General features: G+C 43.3%; 1 protein-coding gene across 2 annotated transcripts; it reads right to left on the bottom strand.

Moving 5' to 3' along the window:
• Positions 1-16,583: 16,583 nt before the first annotated feature.
• LOC311030410 (uncharacterized protein) lies at positions 16,584-20,028 on the bottom strand. 2 transcript variants are annotated; one of them, XM_084036143.1, is made up of 5 exons: positions 19,679-20,028; positions 18,790-18,976; positions 18,607-18,696; positions 18,231-18,275; positions 16,584-18,132 (listed from the first exon to the last, which is right to left on the bottom strand). In XM_084036143.1, the coding sequence occupies exons 1-5, from the start codon at positions 19,907-19,909 to the stop codon at positions 16,847-16,849; spliced, it is 1,839 nt and encodes a 612-aa protein (XP_083892269.1). In that variant the 5' UTR covers positions 19,910-20,028; the 3' UTR covers positions 16,584-16,846. The 2 variants fall into 2 exon arrangements, with proteins under 2 accessions (XP_083892269.1, XP_083892270.1); XM_084036144.1 differs by having other exon boundaries at positions 16,588-18,132; positions 19,621-19,821.
• Positions 20,029-25,658: the final 5,630 nt, after the last annotated feature.

The raw sequence follows: 25,658 nt of genomic DNA, 5'->3' as shown, positions 1-25,658 counted from the left end.
GCAAAAAAAAAAAGAATAATAACATCTGGAACTGTCAGTTCGCTCCTCATGAAACCCAAAACTTACTGAGTGAAAAAATAAATGTATAAATATCTATCTCATATATGGAAATTCAAATATATTCCTCTTCCTGGTTCATCATGGACATCATGGTTTTCCCAGTCCGGTGAATGGGCCGGCATGGAGACAAAATTAACATTGAAAATATCAATAAATAATTACAACTAAATATGTATAATAATATTTTTTCCTAATAATAAATTATATTATTATATTATATATTCATTTCTTTAATAGAGTGTAACCGATTATTAAAGCCCAGATGTGATGCATCTAAAAAGTGAAGAAAGCAGAGTAAATAAATATAATGACCTTTTATTTTGATAAGCCAAGTGAAACCACAACGTCGTCCAGAGGCTTAATAAAGTGCTGAAAGTGTTTTTTGTTGTTTTTTTGTGATCTCAAATAGAAAGGAGGCGGGGAGGCACTAAGTCATTATGTTTCAGCAAAAAAAAAGTTCCCTAAAACTTTTTTTCCCCTCAGACTAATTCAATTATAAATCCAATATCTTTTCTCCATATGCCAAATGTCAAGCTGTGCCTGAGTTATTCCTGACTACGTGCAGAATCAGTTGGTTTTGGCCAGAAAGACGTGAACCGAGGCATGCTGGGATACGGCTGGCCCAGCTGTGTTCCTGCAGGCAGATTGATAAAGAGATTATCCGCCCCCCCCCCCCCCTCACGGCTGACCTAAAACAAGGTCATCCGGGGGCTGATAGTGTACATAAATGTCTATCATTACCATCTGCAGGTCTTCCTCGTGGGCCGCGCCGTCCCTCGCCGAGGTGGAGAGGAAACACGACGGTGGCTAAGCGCTGAAGTTGCGCTCCCCTCGAAGGAGCGCTGACAAAAGCAATATTTAGAGTAGAAACTCCACAGATTGGCTTTAAACAAGCGGCTCAGAGCGCGCTGGCTGCGTATGAAAGGAATGGCTTTGTGTTGAAGGCGATCCAAACGTCTGTTGAAGGGGAGTCGGCTCTTTCATCAAAGATATGTGCAGCAGATTTCCACCCTTTCTCGGGGTTTTGTCTCAGCGATCTCTGACTTTTATTTCACATAAAGCCGATGATACGGAACTGAGAATTTGTCAGATGGGACTTTTGCAACTTGGTATTTGAAATAAAAGAGGTGGGAAGTAATAGTTTAGTAGTTTGTTACTGTAAGTACTGGTATCTGATAACTTTCACTGCCTACATTTTAAAACTAATATCTGTACTTTCTACTCCTCACATTTTTAAAACATTACTTTGGTTTGAATGCATTTGAGGGGAATTATTGTTTTTTTTTATTATAAAAAAAAACAGCCAGTAGAAATGTCCTTTATTGGGATACTTTTACTTTATACTGTGAGTACATTTCAGAGCCTGTACTTTTTCACTTTTAACAGTCTTTTTGAACACAAGTATCTGTACTTCTACTTGAGTATATTATATGTGTGTATATATTTTGAATAATATCTGTACTTTTGACACCTCTGTGGATCACATTTGCATGATATTGCATATAAATCTTTATCAGTTAGTCAGTCAGTCCTTAGCATGTTAGCATTGTGTTAGCATCAAAGTGTTGTTGTGTCCGTGTCCGTGTGTGTGTGTGTGTGTGTGTGTGTGTGTGACTGTTCATTTTGTGTGTACATATGTGAGGAACAGAAAAGACACAAACACTTCCTCGTTCCCTTTTGTTTAAGACGCCGCCCCGATGGCGTCCTGCTCCTCGTTGATATTCATGACTCGACGCGTGCGAGGAGCGCTTTATTGCTGCTCTGCCATTCTGGCTGCAACGACTCTGCGATGACGCTCTTAAGCCCGTAGTCAAGTTCAAAGAGTCATTTGCCAGAGAGTTATTTCAATGGAGTGAAATAGCTTCTCACCACTGGGCTTTTTTTTCTCTCTCTCCTCCCAATAATGGCAGGCCTTCGAGCCGCTACGCTGCCGGACACATGCATCCACCGCAGAGAATCTCTGCTTCACACACACACACACACACACACACACACACACACACACACGCTGGCAACAGATGAAACCCAACTGCCTTGTTGATTTCTCTTATATTTATATATAGCCTGCAGTCGCTGTCCACACAACAGTAAAGTACACAGATGAAACTATATATATATATATATATTTCTATGAATACTGTATTTATAAAACGCCTTCTGCTCCACTATGTTGTCCTTGGGGATTGTACGGCATTTCATTCAATACAGATCTTTATTGGAAAGGGAATAACGGCACTCTCTCTCTCCCTTTTCGTTAACGGGGACAATAGCTTTTATTCCAAAGAGGTATTTCTGCAAACCCTCTTTGTGCTGCGACACACAAGGTTGAATCAAAGTGCGACACACGTGATGATTCTGCTGTGTTTGTGTTCGAGGTTGTGTTCTCTCTCTCCCCTTTCCCGTCCTGTGTGTGGTAGGGGGGCGTGTCAGGGGGCGTGGCTTGCGTCTCCCACTGCAACTAACAAGGCCCACCTGTTCCCCTCATGGACCTGTTCACCCTCACCTCTCTGCCAGATGATGCCGTCTCGTTGCTCTCAGTGCTTTATGCAGATTTCAGTGAGTTAGTGTTCCTGTTATTTTCATTTTGCGTGTGGTTTTTGTATTCAGTGTTTTTGCAGATTTCCCGTGTGCCTCGCTCTTGTGTCTCGGCTGTTCCACCTGCGCTCATATCTCCTCCAGAGATAATTATCCAAGCCGCGTGTATTTTCATTAAACTTCTTTGTTTTTCCAACACACGCCCGTCTCAGTGTCGGCTTTGGTGATCGAACAAAACTAAAAAGTACAGTTAATATGCTACAATGACTTCCTCCACTCTCTGTTCCCTCATGAGTCATCAGAGTCAAGATGACCTGCTAGTGTGCAGATTCACTTTGCCCCTGTTGCAGCAAAACAATCGTAATTCATTGATTTTATCTGTCATATTTAAAAAAAAAAAAATGTTTGCTGGTTAATTTACGAATCCATCAATAATTACTAGCGTATGGGATTCATTTGTGTGTTAACAAAAATGGAAAATATGTGGGATTGCAAACCAGATGCTGAGAGCGGAGCGGAGGATTCTGCTGCTGGGTTTCAGATATTTGATATATATGATTTGATGGTTACTTCTGTTTGTATTCACATGTTAAATCATAAAAAAAAATCAACCTTGAAACTTCTGGACAATTTATTCCTTCAGTTATTGTGAATGCATGTGAGGAAGGCCTTCAGAAAATCGTTTCCGCTGAAGGTCGGCGCACAAACAAACACACACACAAACAAACAAACACACAAACATACGGACGACTTTTCACCTTGTTATGCTGCAGAAACACAGAGACCAGCAGAGGTTTCAGTGTTTCCTTCCGAATCACACAACTAAACTGCTCTCTCAATTACGTTTCCAGGGAAACACTTTTTTCAGTTATAATCAGGAAACTCGTGTTTGACAATCAAATCAAAACGACATAAATAACTTCGTGGACAAAAACGTGACACAAGTGCATGGTTCACACAGGACACGAACGCCGGTCTCCTGGGTGAAAGTCCTGTGTATTTCAGAGATGTACGACACCATGCTTACGTCTGTGGACTCGTTTGCAAAATAATTTGTGACACGTTCGACAACAAAATAATGTTTCTCTTGAAAAGTAAATTCCCAGTTCGTTGTGAGGGAACGTACTCTTTAAGGAGACTTCCTCCCCCGACCGTCTCATCCGTCTGGGTATAAATAATGCTGGAATCAGACAGAGAGAGAGAGAGCGGTGGCAGGGAAAAAACAGGAAAAATGCAACGAGGCAGAAAGTCGAAAGGAAAGAAAAGGAGAGCATGTCTATGAAATAGTATAATTGCACTGCAGGGAATTTTAATCAATTAGAACCGCAGAGCTAATTAAAGGCGGCATTGTGTTTACTGACTCAGAGCAGTGAGCTCAGGAGGGAACAAACAGGGAACACACACACACACACACACACACACACACACACACACACACACACACACACACACACTTCCTGTTGACTCAAATGCCTCAAGCATACACTGAATCATGTATGTCACTGGTTCAATTCTGACTCACACTGTTTTCTGTCATTTCTGCCCCCATGTTTCCATTAGAGATTGCATCTGATGGCTTTTAATAATGTTTTAAAGCACACACACACACACACACACACACACACACACACACACACACACACGGATCCATTCACGAGCACACAGCCCAGTCACGCGTTATCTGTCCGCGTTGAGCTAAGAGAGTTGACCCTCTCGAGAAGCCGGCCGTTGAATGTGTAATGGTGTTTGACAGTGTCCAAATGGACTCCCATACAGTTCAGAGAAGGTCATTTACATCATTTAGTGCTACTGATGAGATGAATAATAAATGAATTACTGCCCTGATGGGAGCAGGAGGGGGAGGGGGGTGATTGAGACAGGAAGCTCTGTCGTTGGCTGTGAATTAAGGTGATGCAAACAGGTGCTGTGTTGACAACGAGGGTCCCTCTCTCTCTCTCTCTCTCTGTCTCTCTCTCTCTCTCTCTCTGTCTCTCTCTCGTTTGTGAATGTAATTTCATTACCCAGCATCCAAACTCTACATGCTCCACTAGTCCAGGAGAGAAAGGAAATCAATAGACACCATTACCACGCTTCTCAGTCGAGGTGTAATGGATATGCACGTGTGTGTGTGTGTGTGTGTGTGTGTGTGTGTCGCAGCGTTAAAAACAAACCTCATTTACTGTTGACTAATGAAGATTTAAGAACCTGCCGTTTGTCTGTTTCTGAGCAGCTGTCAGGGGTTGATTACATCCACGCAGCGTAGAGGAGCCGTCACCGGAGCATGGCGGCGGCGCCTTACGTTTCACGCCCGTGTCCTCCGATCGCGACCCCCGTGACCCTTTTGACAGGGGTGGGGGGAGACGAAGGAGGAGTGGAGGGTGTGTTGACGGAGGAAGTGGAGGAGTCGGAGGAGTCACGGGAGAGAAACGCGCCACAAGATTCCACCATCTGCTATCGTATCGACGCCTGTCTGCTTGATAATTAAAATGAATCACCAAAAATGAAGTGCAGGCCTGTTTTCTCTCTCTGAGTTCCGTCCCAGCTCACACACACACTCACACACACACACACACACACACACACACACACACACACACACACACACACACAGAGAGACACACACACACACACACACACACACACACACACACACACACACACACACAGAGACACACACACACACACAGAGACACACAACATACAATCTAAATACTTTTGGCGGGATCTCTGAAGCCCTTGATGGATGTCTCCTCCCTCCATTATCCGTGTCGCTCCTCATCACCAACGCACCGTTGTTTAGTGGAACAGAGTTACGCGGGTTTCCTGCTGAGGCGGGCGACAATTTGTCTTTTTAATTCTGAGACAGCATCACTTTGCATCTCTCATTTCGGAGACGGCGGGAGAGCGGCTCTGCCTCTCCGGATGCTAGCAGCCGTATCCGCGTCCCGCTGTGATGTATGGATTAACAGAAAGCTATCTCCAACAGTCAGCAGCACAAACAACCTCAGGAACCCACTCACCGCACGCTGGCCTCCGGCGACAAAAAACAATCTCCCCTAAGTTCTGCCAATAGAGATGAACAGTTATCAACAATATGTGTTCCTTTAACAACAGAGCTGATGGCTTGTTACTGTATTACTGAGACCAAGTCCAGCAACAGGTTTCAACACATTCATGAGCAACAAGACAAAGGTTTCGTTTGCTTGCAAAAAGCTGCAAATATGGATCTTTTTTTTTAATGATCACCGAATCGAATGATTGTAATTTAGTTAAGTTTATGCACGTTGCAGGTTCAGAATCCAAGCTGACAACGGAAATCAAGAGACTTTCAATTTCACAAAGAAAAACTTCTGTTGGGAATAATAGAAATAATAATAATATTAACTTTATTTATACAGCACCTTTAAAAACAGCAGCTTACAAAGTGATTTTGACAAAACAAGGCACGTCCCTGCCAGAAAGCATCTAAATTAAAATGAAATTACTTGAAAAATATGTATATGTACACTATGCTGGTGGGGGGGATTCTTTTCTTTATGCTAAGCTAAGCTAAGACATCGCCTGAGCTTCACATTAAACAGACAAGTCTCTGCTCTCCTAACGCTCAGCAAGAAAGCAAATAAGTGTATTTCAATATGTTAAACAACATCTTTAAGAATGTTAACGAATGAAGAATTTCACACTTAAACCCATATATTATTATCAAGTACAAAGGTAATTGACGTGTGGCAATGCAATCAATTAATTACCCACTAATCAGTTCATACGGCTACATGTTGACATCAACCCAATGAGATTTTGCCAAAGCAATTCAAGTCATAAAATGTGAGTGAGAAAACAATTTGCATTCATTATCTGCGAGCTTATGTATCGCTTTATCACTTTACAGTAATTAGAGTGACAGTCGCCGATCACTCCGATGGCTGGCAACAAAGCTGACGCTCATTTATAGCCGACCATCGTTACAAAGCGTGTTTAACATTAAATAAAGCCAAGTCTTTTAAGCATTTGGGGGGCAAAGTCTTTGGTAGGATGATTTTTTTTTGTTAAGGTTAAGATATACAGCGGAGCCATTTTCAAAGACATCTCCAAAGAAATTTATTAGGGGGGAATTTGACAAGCTCTGCTCCGGCACTTCATCTTGGCAAACGGTTTTCCCCATGAATCAGCAGAGATGACATCGCATAAATCCACTTAGACGGCAATCTGTGTGGTGACCGCTGTGTCTTGTGCTGCTGCCGGGGTGATTCAGACGTTGGGACATTTTCTTTAAAAAAAAAGAAAGAAAAAGGTGAAACGTTTGTCACATCACTTCGAGGAAATAGATGGAGAGTGTTGAGCAGAGAATGTGTGGACGTATGTGGGTGGACGACGGGGCCCCGTGGGGACGTACAGGGACTCTGTATGAAGAACAGTTCACTTAACAGTAACTGTATCACTGTGCTTTTAGCTTATTATTATTTTATATGTATTTTCCTGATGTTTAGAACAGATATCAGCCTTTGCTTCCTGTGTTGCAAGTTGCATTTTGTAGTGTATTTGTATCGTCATTTCAAGATTCAAGATTAAAGGGTTTATTGTCATATGCACAGTAAAGAAACGTGTTTCCCTGATCATTGAAATTCTTCGTTTGCTTTTTTTAAAAGGCAGCATGTGAAACATAGATAAAACATTGTAATAAATGACTGCTAATGCAAACATTTTCCAACTGCGACTGCATTTAAAGCCTTCAAATGGCGAAAACACGGATATAACTTTTATTGTGAAGCAGCCACAGGAAATACAATGTGATTGTTGACCACAGATAGCATCTACAATATGAGACAACAGTCATTTTTGGCATTTTTTTTTTAATCATTTTTAACAAATGAGCTTGAATTAGCTTGGGTGGCGTTCCAACAAGAAGTTTGTGAGAAGTTTGGAAAATAACAGTGTAGAAATGTCATTTTAAACAAGTGTGAAAGGTTATAGAAGCAGCAGATAAATATGATGTGAAATCTGTCTTTACTTGCATGTCCCTGTGCTGTTCATCAGGACTCAAGGCTGCTGATAGCTTCTTCTCCCCGCAGTCTCAATCAATACTACAGGTTCTTTTGAGCATCACACACACACACACACACGCACACACACACACACACACACACACACACACACACACACACACACACACACACCTGCAGTTAAAGGATAACCTTGAGGCTGATCCCACAAAGATGCAGAATGAATGGAAAGTGTGAGGAAAAGAAAGAAAAAAGTGTGTGTGTGTGTGTGTGTGTGTGTGTGTGTGTGTGTGTGTGTGTGTGTGTGTGTGTGAAACAGTGTTCCCTCCTGTCCGACTGTTTTCACTTTGGAGAATCCTGCAGATCCTAATTAAGTCTGTAGTGACGCGAGCTGCTCCGTGAAGCTGCACTCACACAGAGCGGTGCTGTAGCGCGGGATGCTAACGCCCGCTAATGCTAATGCCCGCCGACGACAGGTCTGCAACCTCGCTGCGGCGGCGGCGGCTCCGGAGCATCGCTGTGCAGAAGAAGCCAGTCGGATGCATGAATTATACATGTTGCAAATTCAAAATGAGACACGAACAGTGTAGTAAGTTAGCTGATAAACTTCTGAATGTTCAGTCGGGTCTGTTAGCTTCAGGTTGTTAGCGGTTGATTGGAGGTGTTACCGTGTGCCGACAATGCCCCTGGGAGTAGTAGTTCACTTCTCCCTGGGAGCTTTCTGTTTACACACTCTTGTATCTTTGACTCCCATTAAAAGAACCGGACCACAACACGGTCGTTCACCCGGAGACGGTTTCTTGATCATTCGAGCCTCGTGGAGCTTCAGCTGTCAGTCATCTAACCGTATCTGTGAAAACAACCACGGCATCATTTACATTTTCCAACCGCATTATCATAACAATGAAAACATGCAAAAACACACACAATGGCTTGGTCTTGAATGCCAAAAAAAAAAAAAAAATCCTCATGGGATTCCAAATCTGAACAAACATTGCTAACAACTCACTTTGAAAAGACACAAAAACTGAACTTTATTAATTGCGCTTTTGCCAAATGTCATATTCTGACTCTCTGAAATGTCCCTAATAGATGAGTTCTATAGAGAGGAGAGAAAAGAGAGAGAGATGTCCTGCATGCTGAAATTCAATTCAATTCAATTCAATTTTATTTATAGTGTCAAATCACAACAGAAGTCATCTCAGGACACTTAACACATTGAGCAGGACTAGAATACGCTCAAAATTTCAAGAGTCAACACAATTTCAAATTCCCAACATCACCCAGGGGCAAGCGTTACAGCGACAGTGGCGAGAAAAAACTGCCTTAATAGGCTTTTAGGCAGAAATCTCGTGCAGCCCAGGCCCTTGGGTTCCAACTGCATTTGGTGTTGGTAGTATGGTAGTAGTAGCATTAACAGTAGCGGTGGTATTAACAGTAGCAATAGTATCAACAGTAGTAGTCCATGGCAGCAGGCACAGCCACGCCGAGATGGATCCATCCCAACCACGTCGCCGTAGACCAGAAAGCAGGAGTAGTTGAGCAGTCACACAGCGGGCAGGTGGAGCTACAATGTGGTGTTTCCAGCATCAGGCCAGTTAGCAGTCTGCATCGGTCAGGACCTCAGTGGACTCTGCTGGACCAGAAAGCATAGCCAGACTCCCGGGAGTGATCCCGGGAGTAGTCAAGTTAGTGACAGTAGAGATGCCGATTTTAGTCAATTACTTTAATTAAAAATACAGGCGGTAAGAGGCAAACAAGACCACAACATCGGTGCAGTCCGGATCAGGTTCCACCACGGTCCAGGGAGACCTGCTAGGCAAGAGAGCACAGGGACTCCGGGGGAACATACACAGTGAGAGAGAGCGCGCGCGTGCGAGAGAGAGAGAGAGAGAGAGAGAGAGAGAGAGAGAGAGAGAGAGAGAGAGAGAGAGAGAGAGAGAGAGAGAGAGAGAGAGAGAGGGCTCAGTGTGTCACTATAATCCCCCAGCAGTCTAGGCCTATAGCAGCTTAACCAAGAGCTGGCTCAGGGCAAACCTGAGCCAGCCCTAGCTATAAGCGGTGTCAAAGAGAAAGGTTTTAAGCCTACTCTTAAATGAAAGGGAGGGCTATGGTTGTCCATGAAGAGAGAGAGTCTTAATTGTTTCCTTGGAGATGGGCAGAAAGGGCCCACGAGTTCAGGCTCTGACATCCACATTTTTCTCATTAACGGAGTACCTGACATTCAGAGCCGGAGAAAGAGAGAGAAAACAAGCCTCTCTTTTACCTCTAAATCTGCTCAGCAGTCCGACTGAGGGACAGAAAACAGCATCTTCATCATCCCTTATTTTGTAATCCTTTGTCCGTCAACGGTATTAAATATCTCCGCGGTAACGTGGCTCTACAGGCTTCTGCATGTGACGTAAGTAGCGTTCGTACATTTCACCCTGCGTGTGAAGAAAGGGCTCCATGGTTACCATCGGTTGATTTTCTATAGTCCTGCAGAATAATCTGCAGCTGTGCCTCAGTATGTTGCAAACGAAGCGACGATGCAGTCTACTTCATTTTTCTCCATTTACAGGGTGGATGGGTCAAACAAACACAGGACTTTCACGCAGGAGGCCGGTGTTCCTGTTCCAAAGGGGTGTTGAGTTATTTGGAAGCTTGTGACATGTTTTACGTACTTGTTGCTCACATTTACATAGTTATTTTATGTTATTTTATGATGTTTTCCCCAAACATAAGTGGTTTTATTTGAATTTCTCAACATTAACCACATGTTACATTAGAAAGAGACCTGACAAACATCAGTATGTGATGAGTTTGGAATGAGAGCGTCTCGGGAGGAGAGGGCAAAGTCAAAGGGCATAAATGTTGTTCAACGTAGTTCAAATACTCGCACACATGTTGACCTCCACCGACACCTCACAAACCTTTAACTTTGTTATTATAGTAATAGAAACTGTTTTTAAAGCTTCAAGAGTCTTCTTCTCTCTGAACTAAGAGAACCCATGAAGACTTCTAGATCACAAAGAGCTGCATTGAAGAAGAATCCTGATTTCTTAGATTGTTTATCCATCGTGAGGTGTCCATCTGCCAGTAATATAACATTTCTGTTTATGGCGTAATGGGAGCAAGATTAAGTATTTGTAAATGGCAACATGGCAGAACAATCCAAAACTCCCTTTCGCCAAATTGGAATTGAAATCTAGGGTTTTGTGACTCAAATCAAACAAATAAATGAACCTAAAGCGGAGGCTAAAGCACCACATTTTCATCGAGGCCATATGAAGTCCTTTTTGTTCTGAGGAGGCCAGATATTTTCAAAAATGATTTTTGCACTTTCAGCCACTTTTCTTCCGTCACGGAAGATAAATGCCCCGGTGCAACACTCCAACTACAATGTGACCGGCGCCGGATTACTGGTGCCTTTCCACTCTCACCTCCGCCAGCTTCCACGTGTCCATGGCAACGTTTCAGTTTAGTATTGATTTTGCTATTTGAACAATTTGCAGATCTTATTATTGCCGGAGCCAAATGTCCTTCTGCAGCCACCGGACTGTGCTTTCGGCCGCGTAGCCGCGTAGCCTCCATTAGGAGCGGGGCCTCGGCCGATTTGAGCCCCCGATGAAACCCTCTAATGGGGCCATTAGAGCAGGTAGATTAGTCACACGCCAAGGCACACTCACATGCGCTCGCACTAACTTACGCGCTCGGGCTGTGAAGGCAGTCAGAAAGAAAAAGTGTTGAGGCTTCCTTGAAATATGTGTTATGGCACCCTGTGCTATACTAATATGGCTGAGAAATGGTGACATAAGTGAAGCTGAACGAGTGCTTGGAAAAGTAATTTCTATTAAGTGAATCCGTAATCTAACCGTAGAGAAGAGAAGACAAGGATGGGGGGGGATAGAAGCATAATTAAATAAATACAGACAGGTCTTTGGAAATGATTTAGAGGATGATGGCGATCCTGAGCGCCTCCGTTCCTCGTCGAGGGCGAGCGGCCAAACCCTGCTCTGCTTTTCCTGTCTATTTTTAGAAATGACTTGTGATTTATGCAGGTGTGCAAAGTAGTGTACGCAGGCCTGAACATCAGAGTGTAAAGACCGAGGAAGTCCACGAGAAACAAACACAGGACTTTCACTCAGGAGACTGCTGTTATTGTCACTTTGTGTTGATTTACTGTATTTCACTGTCGTTCTGTGTATTCGGAGAAGAGACTCGTGGTGGTCTGGCATCTGTATTTGTTGAGCTGGTGAGTGAGGATGTGTTGAACCACTGAGGTCACGGCTTACACGTTTATAAAGGAGCGTTTGAAATGTTGCTTTTACCGGATCAGAGGACGGATCGTCCTTCGTCCTTGAAAACCACTTCAAGACACAGACATCATAAAGCTGTTCTTTCTTATCCTCGAAAAAGAAACAATGACTGATAATATGAAAAAGCAAATTATGGCAGGAGCATTACTGGACCTACCAGAAAGGATAATGTGTATCAATAGCATGTATATATGCATGTTGTTTTTGCATGACATATATATCAATATATCTATATTTATTCAAGATGTTTTATATACCACTCCCACCTATTTACTCCTCTTTAATATGTCCCTTTAATTTCAAAATACAACAGCAGAATTAGTTTTGCATCTGGAGTGAGACCTTCCTCCAGTCATTAATAAATGCAGGATTGATGAAATGTCGTCCACAGGTAAGAGGATACGGAAACCAAGTGGGAAATCAGCTGAATGAATGTCAGACGTGATCCCTCCGCGCCCCTCGTTTCTGAGTGAGCTCCTTCCTCTTCTTCTTCTTCTGCTGTCAATAATGCAGCTGAGCGTCTCGTCCCCGTGGGCTCCATTTAGATGCCTTGTTTGGATTTCTTCACACGAAATATCACTCCATCTTTTAAGGCTTGGGGGTCGGCACCCCCCCCCCACTCTGGCCTTTTCCCTCAGTCTATGAAATTAACTCTCCTTTCATCAGGAAAAGGGAAAAATGATTCCATCGTTTGCTGCTGCTGCACATTCGCTATAAAAACCATTGATTCTGAACAGCTCGATCACTGACATCCTGTTGTTATTGGTTTTACCGGCGCGTGGAAATTCAGTTTGCATTTTTAAGCCAAGTTGAGGCAATTTTTATTTATAAAGCCCAATATCGCAAATCTCAATTTTCGCTTTGCGAAGGAGGCAAATATACTTTTGGTCACGACTGAAATGTTTGTGCTGATTGTACTGTCATTTCACAGGTGGGTGGTACCGTTTTGCTGGAATTACTTTTACTGTAATATTTTCAATTTTGGGAGTTTTTTTTTTTAACCTCCTTTCCACTACATTTCAAATTGGAATATTGTCATTTTTAGTCCACTCTTCTGTATCTGACAGCTGGAATTAACTCAACATATCAGGAACAGGAGCTCGCTTCTCTTCTCTCCGTCTTTAATTGTTTTCTAATGTCCTTTACTTACAAATCCCTCCCTAAACCTGTCGTAAGTGACATTTTAATACTCCATGTGAATATTAATGTATATTGTGAATGTTCAGAATGGAAGGAGTGGATCGGATCTCTTTGTCAAAGTTGAAAGCAGTGATAAAGTTTTAGATTTGGATTACAGGGCCTCCACGTTGTTGTTGTTTCATAAACAGTGTTTCAAAAGGAACACTTTACAGTAATATATTACTTTTTGCAGTAACAAATAAATGTGACATGCTGGGGCAAAACTGTCCAACAAAAAACAATAGTTTGAAAAATATAAGCGGTGTGTCTAGTCCCTCATACGTCAGCATGTTGTCATAGAAACGAACCCCATCACACTGCACCTTTCAGAGATAAAAGCTTCAGTATATACAATACCATAATATTAACAACATATTGATGTGCGAACATCCACATCGTCCCTGAGCTCCGAGCTCAGCCGGCTGTTTAGGATTCTCCCCACATACGATTGTGATTGTTGCATAATGCAGTGATGTAAGAACGCTAAACACTCACATTATCCTCCTCAATGCTGACGGCCGCTGGCTGACTGATGGGACGTCTACGAGGGTGGGGGGGGGCAGTGAGTGATAAAGAGCTCGACAGAGTTTTAATTAATGGTGTCTACCCAAGGTCAGAGTCGTCGTGTCAGTGAGCCGTGGCCCTCGAATTGATTGATCACGTGCTGCTCTCACACAGCCACATGCCCAGCGTGACGCACATCGATCTGGTTCCGTGGCCTCGGACAACACCCCAGATACCAGATCCAGCCGGGCCCTTAATCCATATAGATCTACTGGTATCCAAATACTACCCCATAGGTAGAACTACATTCATTCATTCATCCTTCCATCCATTCTTTAACCAATAACCTACCATCCATCCATCATTTTACCCAATCTAACATTCATGTGTTACATCATCCATCCATCCTTTCTTTAACCAATCTAACAATCATACGTTACATCATCCAACCATTCTTTTATCCCACCTAGAATTTATCATCAATCTATCCATTATTTTACCCAATCTAATAATAATACATCACATCATCGATCCATCCATTCATCCCTGCCTCCATCCATTAACTTATCAACCACCCATCCATCATTTTACCCAATCCAATATTCATACATCATGTCATCCATCCATTGTTTTATCCATCCTAACATTTATCCATCCATCCATCCATCCATCCATCCATCTATCCATCCATCCATCCATCCATCCATCCATCCATCCATCCATCCATCCATCCATCCATCCATCCGTCCATCCATCCGTCCATCCATCCATCCATCAATAATAATCCTTTCATATTCAAATAACTATACATTTTCTAACTATAAAAACTCAATGGCAGAACATTAAACTATAGTCAAGGAAGCAAATAATAAAAGAACTACAACGCTACACTAACTTGTAAAAGTGGGTCTTTAAATGAGGTTTAAAAGAACTAATTGGGTTATCTTCTCTGATCCCGTCAGACCGGTCCCTCCAGAGTCCAGGAGCCCCGACAGTGAAGGTACGATTACCTGCGTGACTAAATCTGGACCTGGCATCCAACAGTCGGGAGGAAAGCGCCTCTGCATGCCGATCGCCTTTTTCCCCCGTCCCCACAGTTCATCACTCTGCAGTCAGTGACACTCTGTCACCGCACGGCTCCAGCTGACCGTCAGGCTAGTGACCCCTGAAACCGTCTTCCATTAATCACAGTTAGACAACACGCAGGGAACCATAGTGGACGGAAAAATGAAAGCCACTGGAGGTCAATCTGGCAGGCAGCGGCAGGTTTGTCTGCAGGCGGCCGAGCTGCTGATGTTTCAGGAATGAACTGAAGCAACAACGTTCTGTATGCAAACGGATCGATGGGGCAACACGGCCGATTACGCTTGCCCAAGAAGAATGTTTCCCAAACGGGATGTTTATCAAAGGAACAGCTGTAGAAGACTAAATCAAACCCCCTGAAAGTGGGAAAAAAGTTTTGGGCATATGAACCTAGTGGGCAACTTTCATGGAAACAAATGGGGGGCCATCTTGGAACACGGTACTTCTCTAAATACAAGATACTAAAATGTATTTCTACACTTTACTTTGACAAATATCAATATATCTTTAAAATCTTAAATCCTGTTTTTTTACCCATCATCCAAATTTCAGTCCAATGTTCACTCTCCTTTTAGCTCTGATTTTGGTCTCCTCCTCCAACTCCGAGGGGGAATATCCGGCACTTAACCTGTTAAATATTTAACTACGTTCCCCGGTTAGTGGCTAACTGTGTCTGACTGCCTTTTTTTGGTGCTAAGCAGCTAGTATACAACGAGCTTTGCTGAAAATGGCTTCTTTTTCAACTGAAAATGTCACGCAAACAGCAACTAAACGGAATTTTAGCCGCTTTTAAAATTGGTGAAATGCTGCTGTATCGATTCTCACGCAAGATTCAAAGCGTGCTTTTGATACGCTGTCGGTCATCACTGAAAATCCTGGGCTTTACATATATATATATACACTACCTGAGGAATTTTAGACAATTCCCCTGCAGAGCAGCTCACCTCAGTGTCAGTGGGAGGTTAATCTCCGTAGAAACTCTGAATTCTTCGCAGCATTAAATCGTGCTGGCGTGAAGGTTATACTAAATGCAATAAACTGGTATTACAAGTTTGTGACCTGCTTAGCGCAGAACTAAGACGGCGTCACACAGGGAAACAGTTGGCGTTGCTGCAGCCACAAGTTACACGGAGCTTTTCACAGTCAGGAAAAAGGTTTCATTTCAGTTTTCTGGAGCTCAAACCGATATTATTTTCATTTTCCATGAAACAACTGTTGAAAAAGAGACAGGTAATGACTCCAGTATTGATCACATCCAATCCACTTTCAAAAATGATTAAAGAGTCCTATTTTATAAATGATCTTGATTGATTTTGCCAGTTTTTGTTGAATTGCTGTCTCCTTTCTGTGCAATTTCTTGTCTGGTTTGGCTTTTGTTGCGACGTCTCCACACTTAATACTTGATTGCAACAAAACTTTGAGTGTTTTTCTTTTATTTAGGAGTTTGCAAATATTTTTGGACTTAAACCGCAGGAATAATAATCATTCTTTTTGAAAATGGGCATAGTTCCCCTTTAATGTTCACACTGCAGTTTGTGTGCTGATCTTCTACCGCCATCTAGTGGACGACTCAACAGAACACACAAACTTAATGGTTTTGGTTGGATTCACACTCAATTAACGACTTCTGAACACAATTATAGTTATTGTTCTTAGCTGTGTACGATCAAACCAAGTGATCTATTGGCCTTTCAGCATTTATGTCTTGAACTGTGAGTCTCTCAAGTGAAACTTAGCCATCATTTCTACTGATGACCTCTAAGCCGTCTTGGTTCTCCTTAGACAGACGAATCACCCGAGGGCTGTGTCCGAAATCACTCCCTACTCCCTATATAGTGGATTTCGGACACAGCCCCCGTTTCAGTTTTTCTTTTTGCTGTTCCTATTTTATAATGTTTAAGAAATGTTTACCCCTGATAGCAGCAGAATTAGTTGCCAATGTGTCAAAATTGTTGTGAATGGCAGTCGAGCGCCGGTTGATTGTGCAACGGTTTTATCATTTTTGGTCAATCTTGTGAATTTATTCTGCTGAAGTGTGCAATCTTGTAATACAGCCAGGGGAACTCTGAAGAAGGATTACAAAAGGTTTGAGGATTTGACAATATCTATTATAATCTCACAGTATTTATTGTCACATTGCTCGATTTCCAGTGTCCACAGCATGTCAACATGTAAGTACATGAAGTTTTAGATTTTTACATCAGTTGATTCGGCCTGCCCGTCTCCTGGCTCGTCTGGCAGGTGACCCCTCTGGTGTTTACTGAAGTCGCTGTTGTGCATGAATCCTTTCCCACAGACGACGCAGCAGTACGGCTTCTCCCCCGTGTGGACGCGCCGGTGCAGCCTCAGGCTGCTGGACTGAGTGAACCTCCTGCCGCAGATGTTGCACCCGTACATCTTCTCCCCCGTGTGAGTCACCAAGTGCAACTTGAGATTGCTGGGGTTGCTGAATTTCTTGTCGCACTGGTTGCAGGCGTACGGTTTCTCCCCCGTGTGGACGCTCATGTGATACTTGAGATTGATTGTGCGGCGGAACTTCTTGCCGCACACGTTGCAGACCAGATGCTGGCCCGGCTTCTTGCCCGTGTGGATCCTCAGGTGGTTCTGGAGCGCGCTGGCGTGGCCGCAGCGTTTCCCGCAGGTCTCGCAGACGTACGGTTTCTCGCCCGTGTGGGTCAGCATGTGGTGCTTCAGAGCGCTGCGGTGACTGCAACCTTTGCCGCAGACCTCGCAGGAGAAGAGTTTCTCCCCGGTGTGTTTGCTCAGGTGATTCTTAAGAACGCTGAAGTCGCTGCAGCCGAGGCCGAGCACGTCGCAGCAGTTCTCCTGGTGTGCGTGAGTGACCCGGTGCGTCGCCAAGGAAGAGGACGAGAAGAAACTCTCGCCGCACGTCTCGCAGACGAAATCTCTCTCTCCCGAGTGTAGATTCTCATGGTCGGCCAAACTCTGCCTGCACTCGAAGGTCTCGGGGCAAAGCGAGCAGACAAACGTCTTCTTCAAGGCACAGCACCTGTGTCGCTGGAGCGCCGACACGCCGCTGAACTGGTTCTCGCACAGCGCGCACGTGCTCAGTTTCTTCAGGCTGTGCTGACGCATGTGTCTCTCCAAGGTGTATTTGTAAGCGAACTCTGTCCCGCAGTCTGAGCACTTGTAAGGTTTCTCCCCAGTGTGGCGTCTCGAATGTGCGACGAGCCCCCGCCGTCCGGCGAAGCGTTTCCCACACTCCGAGCAGAGGTGAGGCTTGGAGTGACTCAGGTAGTGTCTGTCCAGCAAACACTTCAGAGCAAATGATTTGTCACAGGAAGGACATTTCAGCGGGCCCGTGGCGTTCTTCTTCTTAGCTCTGGATGAGGCGGTTGAAGCGACTGCATCCTCCTGGACGCCATCTTCCCCGCTGACATTGGAGGCCCGCTCTGGGGCTGCTTCAGGTGGAGACGGGGAGCCGCGGTTAGTCTCGTGTGTGGCTGGGTCAGCTGAAACAAACAAAACGCTCCATTAGGCTCCTTGAAGTGAGAAATACATGATTAAAAAAGTAGTGTGAAGAGTATCTGTTCTGCTGGTTTGTGGTTACCAGGTTTGGTCTCTGATGCTGTCGTTTCTTTGGCACGTTGCTCCTCTGAAAAAACAAAACATGAAATCAGTGAATCTTTCATTCTGGGAGCCAAGTTTGTCCAATCAGAGCCATCTATCCAACTCCAGTCGGCTATTACAAATGCAAATGTGATTGCGAAGCACTGAATTTTTTGGACGGCTGCATCACCTGAACATATCATTTTGAAAATTTAAACTGATGGAAAGCTACGATATGTCTGAATACTTTTGGAAAGGTTTGTTGGCATGAATGGAAGCAGACAGCAGTTGCATTGAGAGGGATTCAAACTGTCATCATATTGTTAATTTCAACATCATTGAATTCTGAAGTCAGACTAAAACCGAAGCTGTGATACCTCGGTAGTACATGTGGTCATTCTGCTCCACTGGTTTGGACACTCCCTCAATTTTCATTCTTTTCAGACGAGAGCTTCTGAATGCAGATTCTGTAAATAAGCAACATAAATAAAACCTTGTTTTAAATACATAAAATGCCAGTATGTCAACACAAAAAGTGTCTCAGCCGTCGACTGACTTACGCCTTTTGGACCCAGTCCCTCGCGCTGCTTCCGGCGTCTCGCTGCATTGTGTCGCCTTTTCGTTCAGCCCAGCCCTCCGCTCCGCGGCGGGCTCGTCCTCGACCTCACACACGGACGCTTTCAGCATCATCAGTATTTTTTCCACGGCATCTTTGGCTGACGTCTCCATGTGGGATGCAAACTGGTCCTGTGGAATCATGGGTAAGAAAGAATGAAGAGCAACGCGTGGAAAATCTGGTGGTTGAACAATAAGTCAACTGTTGACACACAAATAATGCTTTTAGGAAATGTATCAAGAAAAAAAAGCACCATATATTTGGGTTATGGTTGTGTATCAAATGTAACAATATGCTGCTTAATGTTATTGTCAATGGGATGTCTTGATTGGACAACAAAAGCGTGTAGAGGGGTCACCTTGGGTTTCAGACTGTAGTTTATTGGTTCATCGTTAAAAAATAAAATGTGCTTGTTGTTTCACTTCATCAATCTTCATCTAAGTTACAAAATTGCCTTGAGTCAACATGAACCGGTTATGACGCTGTTGTGAGCCTTTAGCAGCTTTAGCTACACCAAAATCTAAAAATATTTGAAGCTAATGAGCTTAATAATATACCGGTAACGTTAAATAACAAAAGTTCAAAATAAAATGTCATTTTAATATTTTATTCCACGACTTGAATGTGTTTAACGTCCATAACCAGAAGTTTTATTTGTATGTATATCATTTATTTTTATAAATATGTATTGTCATGAACAGAGATGACTGAATGTTTGTAAATTCTAAATAAGGTTTATTAAAACAGAATTTTAAAAAGCTAGCTAGCTAGCTACCTGCCAACTCGCTCGGCTAACGTTTGACACCGATGTTCGCTCGCGCGTGTTACGTCACCGTTATGGCTTTATTAAACAGGTGCGTCTCGTCGGGCGAAGTCACTTCGCTCTCCTCCTTTTCGGTCTTCATGTCCTTCACCGGAGCCGCGACAGAGGGGCGTCGAGCGGCCGCGACGTTAGCCGAGGTGGAGCGCTTCTCCAGCAGCCTGCCGAGCTCCATCACCGCCGCTTCAACCACGGTCTCCATCAGAGCGGAGATCCGGCTCTCTAACGCCTCCAGCCCGGACATGTTTGTGAGTAACTTGACGGTGTAATTTATTTATTTTTAGGAAGCAAAACGTTGTTTTCTGCTCGGAGCAACTTGTTAAAACTCAGCTTGTTATTGTTCCGCTATTTCTTCTTCGTGTGATAATATACGGCAGAGCTGGAGGACTGCTGCCCCCTGGAGGAGAAAAGCTACAGCGTCATGCCATTATGATTCCTTTCTTGATAGATGTCTGGTATGGAAGCCCATTTCTGCCAGAATAAAAGAGAAACTTTCTGAAAATAATGAGAAACTTTCTGAAAATAATTAGTTAGTATCTCAAAATAATGAGTTAGTGCTGTATGTCAATATTTTGATATACCAAGCCATTATTTTCAGAGCGTTTCTCTTTTTTTTCTGACAGTGGCTGAAATGGGCTTCCATAATCTGTTTTTCATTATTTTTTTCTTTATTTTTTCTTTAAATATAATCAGTTAATATTATTGCTGTTCCTCTGTTTTTTATGATTGGTCTCGGTCTATTTTCCTGGAGCTCGGTACATACATTTTAGTGTGCTCTTGTAGTTCCTCCCTATGACCACTAGAGAGCAGTGTACATTCATGATTCTGAATACGCTGAGCACAACCAGTAACTGCACCAGCTTCAGGGAAGACAGTTACACAATCTTATAATATGCATTAATATGGAAATAATGCATTGTTAGGACAGTATCTTACATAATAGTACTTGTGCATAAACTATCCTTAAATATAACCAAACACATGCAATGGCATCAGGCTCAATGACCTGCCATTATACATACAAATAGGCCCAGATGTCACCACAGCTCATTTGCTTATTAAACATGACAACATGATGCGTGTTGACTGGACTCCTGTTGCTGCTGAACTGAGCCAGTGAGTTTGATCGAACTGCTGTCAGCTCAGAAGCACAAGAGGGAGGCCACATGTTTCCTCAGAGTGACGCTGCCGTCACGAGACTGTCGCCCTCTGGTCGGATTCTGCACATTTATCAAGACACGACAGGAAATTTAATTTCCACGAGAAACGCATTTATTATTTGAGGGAACCAAACATCAAACAATATTTTTTGCATAATGATATCATCTTATCTGTTAACATCAGTCCTGAGGAAAATAAACACATTTCTTTTCTCCATTGAAGACAGTCATCTTATTGTTGAATTATTGAATCCATTTGTTTTGTTGTGCTGCTTGAAGATACTCTATCACAGGGAGATGTATTATTATCAAGTCTTGAATTTTTTTAATTTATTTAATAAACACATGTTCATTTATAATATATATTAATTTACATTTAATGCAAGTACAAAACATTTTAATCTTCAGCTGTTTCAGTAATAGGCAGTTAAATACAGAACCAATCTTTAAAAAGATCCCATGAATAAAAAGAAGGGCACTGAATTTATTTCTTTATTTTTTTAGCTCTGAAGCACAGAGAGGTTTTTGATAAACACACAATACGGATCAGTTCATTGTTATAACCATTTATATTAACTTTATGCTGCCATCCTTCAACGACTAGCGCGCACACAAACTGGTTATTTTGTAGTACAAAATCATTATAAAGATCTCTTTTTTTTTTACAAGATTATAAACACATCAGTAAGTGAGGAACTACTTTGTCAAACACTCCCCCCCTCCCTCTCATCTCTGAACAAGTGCAGAACTTAGCCACTGTGAACAAATTGCTAAGTCTCCCTGTTCATCAGTCGACTAAGCTCTGCACCTGATCAGAACCAGCAGATACACAAACGCACTAATACACACGCTCTTGCCTTCAAAGCTCTGCTCCACAGCCCGGCTTGAATAATTCTTCTCCCAGACGTTGCAAAGCTGGACTCTCCTAAAAACAAGTATGCTCCTCCAGATCCACCATCAGCAGTAGCCGACACCATAGCAGTGTAGTAATCCCTGGCAATGTGATTTTAATGTTCTGTCCCAAATCATCATGCCAGAGACCCACACCGCCACGGCCGAGACACCGGCGCCCAGCTCTGCACCTCCTCCCGTCATCTCTCGCTCCTTTCTCTCTCCTCCTGCTACTCTTTTCTCTCTCTCACGTTCCTCCGATCCTCCCTCCCCCCCTGCTCTGCCCTCTCAGGCTCCCATGCTCGGTTTAACTTTGGGTATTTCCCTCATTAAGTGCTACGACTATATCAGGAGCTCCAGAGAGGCCCGAGGAAGTCTGGCTCCGGAGAGAAATGACAGCGTGCTGCACTGATAGTAACTAATGATAATCGACCCCTCGCTCCGCCGGGCAGCAGGTGTGAGGGCTTAAACATTCATTCATTCATTGGATAAAATGAGAAAACCCTTTCTGCCTCCATCTGTTGTCTCTTATCCTCACCTTGTATTTCAACATAAAAGGGTGGGAGATTTATTTCATCCAAAAGGTCCCATATTATAAGAAAGTGAGATTTCTTGTGCTGTTTGTGCTCCATGAAGAAACACACAGCCCCTTTAAAAGAGCTGTGAGGAGTTTTCCGTAAGGTTGTGATGTCATAACTCTGCAATACAGAGACCTCTTCTTGTAGCAGGCATCATGGTGGAGCAGTTTGTTGGACCCTGGTGATAAGCAAGGAGGATGCCGAAATTTAACTTTCAAGACCACAGAGATCAAATTCAAGCTGAGCAAAGAATACAACGAGACGACTGGACCAAGACCATCATCACTTTTGGGCCCAATTCTCCAGCAACTCCTTAATCCTGACATAATGGAGGCAAGAGATTTTATTACACTGCCCCAGTTGTACCGAAGAGAAAAGAAGCTTACTTCCTCGTCTAACTTGGGAAGAATTGGAGCTAAATGGAGTTAAATGAACTGAATCCATGAGGGTTTTTGGTTCCGGTTATGAAACCTCCTCTTGGTCTGAGGACCCACCTCTGTGAGCTCAGCTGGGCCACGAAGGTTCAGGTTCTCGTCATGTATGTAGACCTGCTGCAGATTACTTGTGGCTTCGTCACTATAAGGGAACTGTTTAACAAACGCATATTTATTGAATCTGTTTTTAATGAAGAATTTATCAGATTATCGCAGCTTTTAAAGGACACACCAAGGAAAAGTTGCTACCTTCTCCCCAAGATCCACAAACCCCCGGAGACCTGGCCAGTTCCCTTCAAAATGCACCCCCGTGTAAATGACCTTGGCACAGCATATTCCCATAAAGTGTTTTTTCAATAAGTGTTCATTTTCTAAATAGTCTCTTAAAATTAGTTTATTTTTTACCGTTATTTCCTGTTTTGAGGTTGGTGCTTTTATTTTGATAGCGTGTAACCGGAAAAGACGTCGGAAGTGACGTGCACGGCAAACGGGTCTGTTAAAAAGGGCAAAAAAGTTCACAAAATGTCGAGTAAGAAGTTTGTTTAGCACCTGGCTGATAAGGGCACAAGGTTTGTCATCATTTCGTTTTAATGTGTTGCTTAATGCTTTTATCAAAATGTGATTGTTTTACTGTTTTTTATTGTTTGGCATCGTTTTATCCACGTGTATTTTAAGCTAGCAAAAACGCTGTTTGGCCGTGATATAGGGCATGTCAGTCGGTCTGAAAGGGACGGTATTTATTAAATGCAGCATTCTTTTTTGTGTACATTTTATAATAATTCTTTGAGGTTAAAGCTGCAAAATGGCTGTTAAAATATACATTTTTAAGTTAAATATATTTGTTTATTGCTCTCTATTCTGAGGTTGTAGTTAAACTTAAATAGGGATATTTAATGATTGTAAATGAGGATTAACTTTCTGTTAAAGGTTATTTTCATATTGTTGAACATGCTATTACAAAGATGGTAATACTTTATTTTTGTTTCATTCCGTAGCTCTTGTGAACCATCAGTCAAAGAGTCCGACCATCGATCAGCCGGGGACGCTACACGCCGGAAGACCAATCGTGTCGGATTGTGGTAGTGAAAGCTTCATCGACCACCATCTAAACCCCCTTTCCACCCAACGCGACAGCTAAAGGACACATACCTAAACAAAGTAAGAACAACAAAAACACAGGAACCCTGCCTACTATTCACCATGCACGTAGAAAGCCTCTACACCAACATCGACACCCGGATGGGGATGGAAGCGGTAAAATCAGTGATGGAAAAACACCCAGACCGACCAGATCAAGACGTCCTGAAACTCTTACACCTCAGCCTTACCAGGAACGATTTTGAGTTCAACAGACAAAGTTACCTTCAAATTAAAGGTACAGCAATGGGAAAAGATTTTGCCTCAGCCTATGCAAACATCTACATGGCCACTTGGGAGGACACCATTCTCCCCAAATGTGACAAAACACCTTCGCACTACCACCGGTACTTGGATGATATTTGGGGCATCTGGCCTCACACAGATGAGGACTTCAAGACATTCATGGACACCCTTAACTCCCACCACCCCTCCATCAAGGTAACAGCCAAAACTAATGACAGAGAAATAGACTTTTTAGATGTAACCACATGCAAAAACAAGGACTATCAGACAACAGGACAACTGAGCACAAAAGGTTTTTTCAAGCCCACCGACGCACCAGCTTCCACCCACGACATACCTTTCAGGGTTTCCTAAAACCCCAACTTATCCCTTTCCAAAGGATCTGTTCCGAAACCGAAAATCGCGTCTTGGCCACCGCCACTCTGTTCAAAGCCCTCAGGAAAAGAGGTTACCCTAGATCCCTGCTCCGGTCTGCAAGAAAAGAGGTTTATGGAAGAACAACATCCCAGCCACAACATGGGGAAGAGACGCAAGGTGGGACAAAACAAAAAAAACAACCTTTGTAGCTCCCGATACACCACACAGGCCATACGGAGAGCGAAAAAGAACTTTGACACCATTATGGAGGGGACACCACTTAATGAAAGGATTGACGTTATCCCATCTCATTCAAACGGAACCCCAATCTCAAGGACATGCTGGTCCGGGCGAAACTCCCCTCAACAATGACACAAACCAGCTCACTTGACCATCTCAGGTCAGCTACCAACCCAACCTCAAAACACACACCTTACAGAAAAACATCCACCTGAAGCACCAGAACTGCATCTACCTGATCAGATGTAAGAAATGTGGGCGAGACACGAAACAGCCTGTCCACCCGCCTCTCACACCACCGCTACAACACCCGAACCGGCAAACAATCCACCACCCACCTAATACAACACCTACTCACCATGGAGGAAGCAGCCTCTACCTCCAAGGTATTCAACACAACCCCCTCTGGACAACCACGGAAAGACGGAACGATCCTGGATTCACAAACTAGGAACGTTACATCCACACGGAACAATGTTACCTGCAGTTTGTCAAAGGTCTTATATGTTTTATTGAACATGTATTTCTACATACATTATTCATGGAAGACCGGGACCAGATGGCTTCGGTGGGTTTGGTTCAGATTGCATGTGAGGGATAAAAGATCTCCTTAATCATAATGATCAGTTTTGACCCGAAGCTATCAGATCTAGAATTTGAATTCAGAATTTGTTTGGCTCCATTTATGTGACGTGGATGTAAACATACTGAATAAATCATCTCCTCAACTAATCAGCAGTGATTTATGTCTTCATAGCTGCCCCCGACAGCCGCGTGCCTTTAACCCCGTCACTCCTCCCGGTTCCTCACATGTGTGCTCAGAGTTCAAGGTGAACTGAGAGGCGTTTTTCTCGTGCTAAAACCCCACGCCACGATCCCACTGGACGCCGCTCCGGTTGGCCGGCGACTGCTGGAGCTTCACTAACGGGAATCACACTACAACAACACGC

This window comes from Eutrigla gurnardus (assembly GCF_963514095.1).
Source record: "Eutrigla gurnardus genome assembly, chromosome: 19".
NCBI lineage: Eukaryota > Metazoa > Chordata > Actinopteri > Perciformes > Triglidae > Eutrigla > Eutrigla gurnardus.
This window is presented reverse-complemented; position numbering and strand designations above follow the sequence as displayed.